Source organism: Triticum urartu, chromosome 7, assembly GCF_003073215.2.
Source record: "Triticum urartu cultivar G1812 chromosome 7, Tu2.1, whole genome shotgun sequence".
NCBI lineage: Eukaryota > Viridiplantae > Streptophyta > Magnoliopsida > Poales > Poaceae > Triticum > Triticum urartu.
The window spans coordinates 214537652-214548838 of record NC_053028.1 but is presented as its reverse complement, the minus strand read 5'-3'; the positions used below and the strand labels follow the sequence as shown (position 1 = coordinate 214548838).

At 44.1% G+C, this 11187-nt stretch overlaps 2 protein-coding genes across 2 annotated transcripts; one reads left to right on the top strand and one right to left on the bottom strand.

The window, feature by feature from the left end:
• The first annotated feature begins 2591 nt into the window (after positions 1-2591).
• Positions 2592-6657, top strand: LOC125521737 (COP9 signalosome complex subunit 6-like). The gene is made up of 9 exons (XM_048686802.1): positions 2592-3068; positions 3182-3270; positions 4102-4195; positions 5199-5260; positions 5370-5448; positions 5536-5628; positions 5800-5900; positions 5988-6043; positions 6260-6657. The coding sequence occupies exons 1-9, from the start codon at positions 2714-2716 to the stop codon at positions 6342-6344; spliced, it is 1014 nt and encodes a 337-aa protein (XP_048542759.1). The 5' UTR covers positions 2592-2713; the 3' UTR covers positions 6345-6657.
• Positions 6658-7399: 742 nt separating this feature from the next.
• Positions 7400-10981, bottom strand: LOC125520426 (F-box protein At-B-like). Its single transcript, XM_048685339.1, has 4 exons — positions 10720-10981; positions 10425-10630; positions 9138-9237; positions 7400-8910 (listed from the first exon to the last, which is right to left on the bottom strand). The coding sequence occupies exons 1-4, from the start codon at positions 10936-10938 to the stop codon at positions 7570-7572; spliced, it is 1866 nt and encodes a 621-aa protein (XP_048541296.1). The 5' UTR covers positions 10939-10981; the 3' UTR covers positions 7400-7569.
• Between the last annotated feature and the right edge of the window lie 206 nt (positions 10982-11187).

Here is an 11187-nt window from a genome sequence, read left to right as displayed (position 1 = left end):
ATGATAAGCGGTTTTCAGCAAGGTATTCTCTGCAAGCACTGAAATAATAGGTAACAGATAGTTTTGTGATAGGATAATTTGTAACGAGTAACAAGTAACAAAAGTAAATAAAGTGCAGCAAGGTGGCCCAATCCTTTTTGTAGTAAAGGACAAGCCTGGACAAACTCTTATATGATGTAAAGCGCTCCCGAGGACACATGGGAATATCGTCAAGCTAGTTTTCATCACGATCATATGATTCGCGTTCGGTACTTTGATAATTTGGTATGTGGGTGTACCGGTGCTTGGGTACTGTCCTTACTTGGACAAGCATCCCACTTATGATTAACCTCTATTGCAAGCATCCGCAACTACAACAAAAGTATTAAGGTAAACGTAACCATAGCATGAAACATATGGATCCAAATCAGCCCCTTATGAAGCAACGCATAAACTAGGGTTTAAGCTTCTGTCACTCTAGCAACCCATCATCTACTTATTACTTCCCAATGCCTTCCTCTAGGCCCAAATAATGGTGAAGTGTCATGTAGTCGACATTCACATAACACCACTAGAGGAGAGACAATATACATCTCATCAAAATATCGAACGAATACCAAATTCACATGACTACTAATAGCAAGACGTCTCCCATGTCCTCAGGAACAAACGTAACTACTCACAAAGCATACTCATGTTCATAATCAGAGGGGTATTAATATGCATATAGGATCTGAACATATGATCTTCCACCAAATAAACCAACTAGCATCAACTACAAGGAGTAATTAACACTACTAGCAACCCACAGGTACCAATCCCAGACTTGGAGACAAGAATTGGATACAAGAGATGAACTAGGGTTTTGAGAGGAGATTGTGCTGGTGAAGATGTTGATGGAGATTGCCCTCTCCCGATGAGAGGAGCGTTGGTGATGACGATGGCGATGATTTCCCCTCTCCTGGAGGGAAGTTTCCCCGGCAGAACAGCTCCGCCAGAGCCCTAGATTGGTTCTGCCAAGGTTCCGCCTCGTGGCGGCGGAGTCTCGTCTGGAAAGATGGCTTATGATTTTTTCCTCATCGAAAGACTCCATATAGCAGAAGATGGCCATCGGAGGGCCACCAGGTGGCCCACGAGGTAGGGGGCGCCTAGGGGGGTAGGGCGCGCCCCCCACCCTCGTGGGCAGGGTGTGCCCCCCTGGTGAACTTCTTGCGCTCGGTATTTTATATATATTCTGAAAACGTCTTCCGTGAAGTTTCAAGACTTTTGGAGCTGTGCAGAATAGGTCTCTAATATTTGCTCCTTTTCCAGCCCAGAATCTCAGCTGCCGGCATTCTCCCTCTTTATGTAAACCTTGTAAAATAAGAGAGAATAGGCATAAGTATTGTGACATAATGTGTAATAACAACCCATAATGCAATAAATATCGATATAAAAGCATGATGCAAAATGGACGTATCAATGGGCAACGATGTTATCTCTTTGACCCCGTAACAAACACTCCAGTTATTTTCTCTATGTATGGTGTAACATATCTCACATGTTAATGGAATAGTATTTGGCATGCTTTAGGATTTACAACAAATTATGTTGTTTTTTTACGGTTTTGCTTCAACTTTGCTAACTCCCTATGGCCTGGACAAAGACTGATAGTGATCATGTTTGTTCAAAGGCTAGAGCCTCCAATAAGCAATCCTAGTAATCAAGAGGATCTGAACAGTTCATTACTTTATTGTTTCCTAGTTGGGATTCATTTTTTGCTACACATCTTAAATCAGTAGTATGACTGATAAGTGCTAACCAAGGTAAGCATTCGAATTAATGTTTATTGTGTGTACACAAGCATCATTCATAAATGACAACTAAACCTTCAAAGGCCAAAAAGCCATAGCCATATATGAAGATGCAAACTTGTTCATACGATAGGCATGACAAAGTTCAAGATTAGAAGGTTGGATGGCTAAGTTGCCAAGGAACTAAAATGTCCCCATTGTTGTAAGTTGGATGTAAATGCAAGATAGGTTAGATGGTCATTGGATGATTAAAACTAAGAAAACTAAAACTGCAAAAAAATGGTAACAATAACAGCTTCTTTGGACTGTAGGAATAGGAAAAAACGCAGGATTGAGATGACATGTACCCTAGGATCCTACAAGATTTTGAAACATAGGATTCCTGCAGTAAGTGTCTTTGGATGGTGCATTACAATGCAACATAGGAATTCGGGGGGGGGGGGGTGAGAGAGAGTAGGGAGAGATAGAGTGAGATGCATTGTACTTTTCAAAGGAGGTTTGCCTATAGGATGGGGGCATAGGAAATTGGGAGACTCAATCCGGAATTTGGTAGACTCAATCCTATGATCCAAAGGATTCCATAGAAAAAAAATCCTTAGATTTGAATCCTCCAAAATTCCTTCAAAGAGGCCCTAACTGAATTATTCATTGGGCTGGGTGCAGCCACCGGGTTTTTTTTTTTTGAGGGGGTAGCCACCGGGTAAGTAGGGTGGGTCTGTTTAACTCGCAGGCCCGTTTAACCTAACCACACCTTTCTTTCGGCCCAGCAAGCCCAGGTTATCCACCCGGTCACGACGTATACTGTATACAAGCCCGAAACCTAAGCAGGCACACCAAAGGACAAGAGCGCAAAACCCCCACCACGGACCCTCGCCGTCGCTGTCTCCGTCTCCCATCTCGCCGGCGCTAGCTAGGGCACCGGTCGCCCTCCCCCTCCGACGATGTCGACGCCCTCTGATCCAGCGGCGTCCGCCCAGCCCCCCTCCACCGCGGCCACCTCCAGCAGCGGCCTCACCTTCAAGCTCCACCCCCTCGTCATCGTGAACGTCTCCGACCACTACACCCGCGTCAAGGCCCAGGCCTCCTTCCCCGCCGAGGCCCCGTCGCCGGGCAAGGCGCAGGCCTCCTGCTCCGCCGAAGGCTCCCCGGCCCCCGCGGAGCCGCCGAGAGTCTTCGGGTGCGTGATCGGGGTGCAGCGCGGCCGGACGGTCGAGATCTTCAACAGCTTCGAGCTCGTCCTCGACCCCGTCACCGGCACGCTCGAGCGCGCCTTCCTGGAGAAGAAGCTCGAGCTCTGTAAGCCGACGGCGAATCTCGTGTGTTTCTAGGGTTTGGTGACGCGTGTAGGAATATAATTTGGGGTTTGTGCGTGGTCTGATTGGTCCATGCTGCAATTGTGCCTCTTGCAGATAAGAAGGTGTTCCCTGAGTTCTATGTGTTGGGCTGGTACTCTACTGGGAGCGATGTGCAGGATACTGACATCCTAATCCACAAGGCTGTGAGTACTTACAATCCTTTTTTCAAGTTCCTAATCCTTGAGACGGACAATGTGCTTGTTTTTTTGCTAATTGTTACAAAAAAAAGTGCAATTGTGATTTGGTGTGATGTACTACTCTTGAACGTGGTTGGTTTTTTATTGCCGTGTGGAAAGAGGAGGTGGAAGAGGAGCAGAGAACATGATTTCTTGCATTCCTGTGCATAGAACGTTTTTGTTTTTTATTTGTTTAAAAGTGATTTACTGTTCGTCATTGCATTCCATCCATGTATGTATTTGTAAAATTGAGAAAATAAGTTGCGTAGTGCCTATGGAAGGCTGGGAGTTTTCTTGTTGTAGTAGCGTTATAATGGGTGGTAGAACAAATGATAGGTAATTATTGGTACCCATAAACCAAGACCCCGTTTTGCTTCTGATGAGGTTCAGTTTTGCTGTAGGATAAACTTAGACAATTTTGTTTTAGTCTTTTGTGCAGACTGCATATTACATCTGTTCTCAATCAAGCCTATACAACTGTTGCAAACTCTTAAGTCCACATGTATGGACCAGCATTACCTTTGAAACCAAATCAAGTTAACACTAGATGCAAAGTATTTTTCCAACATGTTTTATATCAAAATGGTGCACGCCCTATGTCATGGCTCGCAGCAACATACATTACTGCTACTCTCAAACTCTGGTACATTGCTGAGTTTTGTTCAACTGCATCACCAAATAAATAGAGACCATACTGGAAACCTGCTTTTGAGAGGAATATTGCTTTTCAATATGGATATGATCTGCTGTATGTAATATTCATTCGCCTCCATGTAACTTTGTTTTTCTATGATCCAGCTGATGGACATTAATGAAAGCCCTGTTTATCTTCTCTTGAATCCTGCAATCAACCACTCCCAGAAGGATCTACCTGTGACAATTTATGAGAGTGGTAGGTTAATCTGATCTACAATTTGTATTATCATTCAAGTGGTGCTATTGGCATGTCTTCTTTTTGGTTCTGCATAATTGGTTTATTTATGATGTGAACCAACCTTGGTTCATGTTGGAACAACTAACGCGCATAGGGTGGCAGATGGAATGGCTTCAAGGGGATTAGGTTTTTGGAAGGGGAAGATAGGAACATGTTGAAATGAGACTAATGAGTGGACAGTTGAATGGCTTCAAGGGGATTAGGGTTTTGGAAGAGAATTTACAGCTCTCCTGCTAACATAAAATAGAAATGAGACTAACGAGAGGACCAAGAGAGGTTTGGGAAATACCAAATATATGAGAGAAATATCTACCCAACCTCCCAAGACTTGAAAACTTGGAAGCAAACTCAACTCATCTTCTATCTCTTTGCTAATTCTCTGGGGGTACAGATGCCTACATCGGAAAGGCTCAACGAAATTACCTATGATACAACTCTTATTCCTTTCTTGACTGCACCCCTGTCAATCAACCCAATGTCTAACACACTATTATTAACATCATGCTTTATACTTCCTAATAATTGTCCTGGATAACGAGTTCTGGTAGTTATTGCTGGTGTTGGTTTCCTTGAGCCATACACCTGCCAAGCCATGAGTGCCATTTGCTGCTGTTGTGTGCACAAACCTGACTTACCCATGTCCACAATAGTATAACTTCATGGTTTTTGTTTATTTTTGGAAACAGGGCCATTGCCCTTGCTCAATTGATCATGAATCATGTTTTTTATGTTCGTTGTATTGAGCTTTGCTTTAGGGTGCACATCAACTATGCATGTAGTGTTTTTTAATATAAATAACAGTTTGTAGCCATCACTATTATAGTGTGGGTAGCCCTTAAGTTTCTCGCTTCTGATATTTCTGTAACTAGTTTGGAGTTTTTCATTGCGCTAATGCTCTTATCCTGTTCACTTTCCTGTCTTTGCTGCTAATTCTTTGTTTTTCACCTTTGTAAAATTCAAGAGTTGCATGTTATCGATGGGGGCCCCCAGCTCATCTTTGTCAAATCAAATTACACAATTGAGGTTGGTTTTTTTCCTTCTCTAATCTCTTTGGGTTGGTCTAGCTCTGAATTTATTTTTTTAGTTCTGATTTATTTTTATTAACACTTATTCACATTTACATTTGATTTAGACTGTAGAAGCAGAGAGGATATCTGTAGATCATGTTGCCCATCTGAAACCATCTGATGGTGGCTCTGCAGCAACTCAATGTAAGGATCCTTTTGTTCAACATCAATTTTAGCACCTTGGATAAGGTACCATTTTCGGTCAAAATACTAACAGACATGTTTGAGCAGTGGCTGCTCATCTTACAGGAATACACAGTGCCATCAAGATGCTCAATAGCAGGGTCCGTGTTATCCAGCAATACCTTGGTGCCATGCAAAAGGGTTTGTCTTTTGCCACTGATCTGATGTTCTAAATCTTTCTCCAAAATGTGGCTGTGTTTTATCCACGTGCTTTAAACATAGTCCCTCAATATTTATTCGCCAGAATTTGCAGCGTCTTCGAACTATTTGTGTAAGTACTTATCAATCACTAAGCCTCTTCCATCACCGCAGGTGATATTCCACTGGATAATTCACTCCTTAGGCAAGTCTCAAGCCTCGTAAGAAGACTACCAGCTATGGAATCGGAGAAATTCCAAGATGACTTCTTGACGGTAGGTTAACCTCCATTTTGTTGTGTTATTTAACTGATTAACTTCACCTTGCATCTTATGATACCATGATATTCTCTTTGTTTCCAGGAATACAATGATACCCTCCTCATGACTTACCTTGCAATGTTCACGAACTGTTCAAGGTATGCCTCGGCTTCTTTCATTAAACCTTCTGATAAGAAAGAATGTCGCATATAAAACAGCAGAGTAGAATAAATGGATTTACATCTACATTGAAGTTGTGTGTCAGATGCTCCTTTTGTGGACATCGTATTCCTCTGTATCCTCAAATCATATAATTTGATGTGCTTGCACCGATGTTGATGTTGGTATTGATGGAGCTCTTTGGTGACTTGCAGCACAATGAACGAGTTGGTCGAGAAGTTTAACACCACCTATGAGAGATCCCCTGCCAGGAGAGGAGGCCGAGGCGCTTTCATGTAGATGGGTCCTGCTGCCGCTGAGGTTTTGGTGCTGGTTATCCGTGCTGAGATTTTGAAAATAGTTATCATATCTAGACGCAATTTTTGCGTGCTATCAGTTAGGTGCTCTGTGTTCCGGCAGTATCCGAGACTTTTCAATCTTCTTATCCCCTCTGGGTTGGATCAGTGACACGACGTGCCTGGGATGATTGATTATCCTCTTGTCCCGAAGTTGACATGTAAAGTTCGGCTTAATAGATGTTGCTCAAGTTAACTCGTATCTCGGTCTTGTCCTGCCTTCTTTAAATTGGTTATATGCTTGCAGAATCTTGAAATCCTCAAACTGTGTCACTATTATTTGTTTTATTGAGAGGTACTTGGTACCGCATGTCCATGTATACACATGGCCCACCACTGCTTGAAACAAGGGTTTGAGTCCAATCCATCTTGGTTGGAGACATACGGAATTCGTTTCTTGGTAGTGTATCACAGCTCGCTAAGCATCCGATTAAGTTTTGCTCTCGTGGCTTAATCATCAACTGGGTGTGTCATCATCACGCAGAGAAGGGTCGTGGCACTGGTCGGTACAGTGCATGTGGCGCCGCCAGTCCTTCAGGGTGGGATGACAATTGAGAACGTTTTTTATAGCAAATTATATTGTCGTGAGGATGCCAATATTTTTTTTTACGAAAAACAGTACTGTAGCGGACCATGCTCGGCCAATGCAAATTACCATCAAAATTGTTCGCAAATGCCTCGCTTAGTAAAATTGCCATGCTTGCCCAACACAACTTACCATCAAAACAAAATCATTCGCAAATGCCATCCCTACTAGCGAAGTCATATCATTGGCACCGCTTCTTTGGTGTGCTGTGATGAACTGATGAGCGAGATTTTAACGGTTGTTTTCTTGTGGCTCGTAACAGCCTAATCCGTTGCTGACTGTATCCAGCTTTCCTCGCCCAAAAAATATAAAATAGAATTTGAAAGCTGCATTTATCTAAACTCCTAGACAGATCCATCCGTTCATTACAATACAACATGAGAAAACCAAAGTCATAAGATACCAGTACAACATGTGAGAAAACCAAAGTCATATAAGATACCAGTACAACATGTGAGAAAACCAAAGTCAAAAGAATTACAACATGTGAAAACCAAACGGTCCAAAGAATTGTGTGTTACATAATGGAACAGAGCATTACAACACCAACAGGAATGTCACAAAGAATGTTACATAATGCATATTACAGGGTGCGAACATCAGGATGGCACTGGTTCCTGCAACCCATCTCGCAGTTACTGCCACATATCGTCAGCCCTGGCTTCCGCTCCAGGATCTCTGCAACGGTCGGACTGCCCCCTCGACGCTCCAGCACGTTCTTCCCAACGCCGAGCCACCGCAGGCCTCGGAACAGCGGCGGGTCAACCAGCGGATCAAACAGCCTCAGGAAGTTGCGGGACAGCCTGGTACAGTAGGAGAGATCGAGCATTCTCAGGGTGCTTTTGCCAGAGCCATGCCGGTCCAAACCAAGAGTCTCGAGGCATGGATCGGTGATGAGGACGCAGTTTCGGAGGCACAGGCTGCTTATCCGCTCGCAGTTCTTGGCGATCAATGTGACGGCTCTACCCGATATCCTTGGTACGTTCCCAATGTCAAACGCGACCAAGGTTTTGTTGATGATGCCACTCCCACACAGCAATGAGGCTATGCCGTTGTTGGTGATCCTTCTGCAACTCCTCAAGCACAAGGAAGATATTGGGCAGCTCCCGTTACCGAGTGCTGACAGACCTGCATCGGTGATGTCAGCTCCGGCAAGGTCCAATAGTGTTAACTTGGAAAGCTGTGAGATGGAGGACAGGCCAGAGTCTGCAATGCTCCTGCAACCCGACAGATCAAGAACCTCCAAGTTGGTGCAGGATGAGAGAGATATTGCTGTCTCGCTGGTTAAGAGACCACAGGACAGCAATCTCACTTCCGTGATCTTTGTTGCTGCCTCATCAAGATCGAGGCACGTCAAGTCTGACAAACATGAGGCAGTACTGACCTCGAATTTCCTCAGGTCCTTGCAAGAGTGGAGAAGGGCTGCATATCCAGCATCTCTCACTTTAGAGAACCCACCAAGCCTAATGGTTTGGAGTTGCTTGCATCCTTCAGCAAGCATCAGTAGCCCAAAGTCGTTTACCCTTCTGAAGGTGGAAGAACAACCCTGCTTACCGCGTGTAAGAGATAAATGTGTCAAGTTCTGGCATAAGCCAAGCGCTTGCAGCCCAATATTGGTCAGATCATTGTCCAGATCTGCTTCACTTCCAGGGTTGTCTTCTAGGCAGAGCTCAAGTAAGTTTGAGAGACTTCTTGTGATGAAGGTAACAAGTTCATCCGTTATTATGTCCAGAACTAAAGACAGTGATTCTAGACTGTCACTGAAGGGTGTCTTCGCAGATGGGCTTATGGGAAAGAGTTTCTTTGCCTGCCAATTGGCCACAGGCATTAGCAATAGTACCTTGATGGTACCAGGTATAACAGGCACCAAAGAATCAAAATCAACAGAGCCTGGAGCTAGGAGAGGAAATTTCAGCGAAAGATTCTGCATTGATAGATTTGAAAAGACAGATTAGGCACAGGCACACAGCAACCAAATGAACTTATTCCAACAGCTAATTACTCAAAATCCATGGCTAATATTACTTAACCTTTTATATATATGCTTTAGTATTCAAAGGTTGTTTTTCTACTTAAACTGTACTCAAAAGCTACTAATCTAAAAAATCCAAACATGCAATATCGTGTTCATATGTGACAAAGACACCTCACCTCCAAGTAATCACATCCTTTGAACATGTGTGCTATGGACTTACGGCAGATCACAAAATGTTCACTGCCATTCAAGTTTGCCATCTCCAGTGTAATTGATCTGAATATAAATACAGTATGCTCAGACTTCCCACAATTTGGGTCAAGATGAAAACAAATCATTTTTTAGAGAACAGAAACATAACCAATTACTATGCCAGGTACAAATCAAATATCCCCAATGCCCATCCCACCTGGACAACAATAAACCTTACAATGCAATAATACTAGGCAACAGTTCGTAGCGCCTAATCCAATTTCTCAAGAAATATACTGTTCTGAAATTAGCCTCCATGGCTTAGTGCCAATGCTACTTCCACAACTAATACCATGGCCGCTTGGTTCCACTAGTCACAGTACCAGCTCATGCAGCTTAGATATATGTAGGCCGATATATCAGTTTTGGGGCTCTACCGATGTAAACATAATATATCATTTTCACATATCATCCGATGTGGACCGAAATATTGACCAATATTGCCGATATCTGACGCGATGTGCCCATTGATATAGACCGGTAGGTAAGTCAATGAACACAATTATTTATCACAAACCAGTGATTTGTTAAATGTATTTACAACTTCATCGTACTAGCAAAGTCATGCGTAATGTTTTTTTTAAGGTTAGTCATGCGTAATGTTTGTAGAAACACATATATAAGTTATTGTTTTTAATCTTAGAGTGAGGATTTTGTGAATATGTCTTAAATAGTTTCTTAATTAACAAGTTCATAAACTAGGAATCTAAATTTATTATGCTAGATCATTAACACCATACATTTTGTTTTCGCTGTAAAAATATTTTTGAGGAATATTGAAAAAAATTCCAGATATATTTTCTTCGATATATCTACATATCGTCCCATATACGACATCCGATATGTTCAAGCCCAGCCGATACAAACCCAATATATGATATGTTGAACCTTGATTGACACTGCTATTTGTTGACGAGGTTCAGCCAAAACCTACATCCCATGGGATCCCCTGATACTATCTGATATCCCAACAAACTCAATACCCACGAGAGACTCTGGTCAGAGACCACTCCCTCCATGAACCGCGCCGGAGTCCATCTTGATTCTCTCAGTTACACACAACACTGCCCCTTGGTACTTATTGAGGCCCTGGCTACTACGTGTTCTGACTCAAAATATGTTTTTTTAACCATATCAGCTAATACCACCACAAGTCCAACTGTAATCTAACCCGTAGCATAAGCAAACACGCAATTGCTGAAGAGGCATACCTCAAATTGGTGCACCTCTCGCCAATCACCACAAAGAGGTATGGGGAGAACGACGAGCACTTGAGCAGCGAGAGCTCGCGGAGGCTCTCCTTCGCAATAGCAGCGACCGCGGAGTCATTGAGTAGGCTGCAATTGATGGCGAGGCTGCGGAGCCTTCCATTACCGGCAAGAATCCTATTCGCGATAGCATTCGTCGGCGTAAACGCCTGCAACAGCGACCAAACCCCAGATTAAAGGGAGACCGTCTCTGGCGGTGGGCGGGGAGCGCGAGAGAGGGGGGAGCGACGAGGCTCACCGAGAGGTCTAGGGATGCGACGGAGGATAAGGCGGCACCGGCGGCGCCTCGGAGGGCGCGGCAGGATGCGGCGGCGGAGCAGGCGGCCTCTAGACCCACCCGGCCAACGACCTCCACCAGGAGCGCTTCGGGGAGGATGTCGACCAGGCCTCCTCCTCCGCTGCCGGAGGCCTCGCCGCCGCCCTGGCCGTCGCCGGCGGCGCGGGGCTTCTTCTCCATAGCTCCTTGCTTTCAGACCTAGAGTCAGATGCGCGGAGACCGTCCCTGGATATACCACCACGGCTCGCGGGCCCTCTGTGTTGGTATGACATGTGGGCCCTCTGCCGTCGTTCTATTTGGTTTTATTCTGCTACTGTTCTAAATGAGGAAATAAACCAATAAACCGGACCTGCTGTTCGTTCTTGGAAGAAAACGGTTAGGGCTAGGTATCTGAAATTTTCAAAACATTCTATGTGTGGTAGCTACTCA

Excerpts from the sequence above, each read along its gene's own strand:
- LOC125521737 (XM_048686802.1), top strand. The coding sequence starts at position 2,714 with ATGTCGACGCCCTCTGATCCAGCGGCGTCCGCCCAGCCCCCCTCCACC. Across the intron at positions 3,271-4,101 it reads ACATCCTAATCCACAAGGCT|CTGATGGACATTAATGAAAG; the intron begins GTGAGTACTTAC and ends TCTATGATCCAG. Across the intron at positions 5,901-5,987 it reads TCCAAGATGACTTCTTGACG|GAATACAATGATACCCTCCT; the intron begins GTAGGTTAACCT and ends CTTTGTTTCCAG.
- LOC125520426 (XM_048685339.1), bottom strand. The coding sequence starts at position 10,938 with ATGGAGAAGAAGCCCCGCGCCGCCGGCGACGGCCAGGGCGGCGGCGAG. Across the intron at positions 10,631-10,719 it reads TCGCATCCCTAGACCTCTCG|GCGTTTACGCCGACGAATGC; the intron begins GTGAGCCTCGTC and ends TCGCTGTTGCAG. Across the intron at positions 8,911-9,137 it reads AAGGATGTGATTACTTGGAG|AATCTTTCGCTGAAATTTCC; the intron begins GTGAGGTGTCTT and ends CTATCAATGCAG.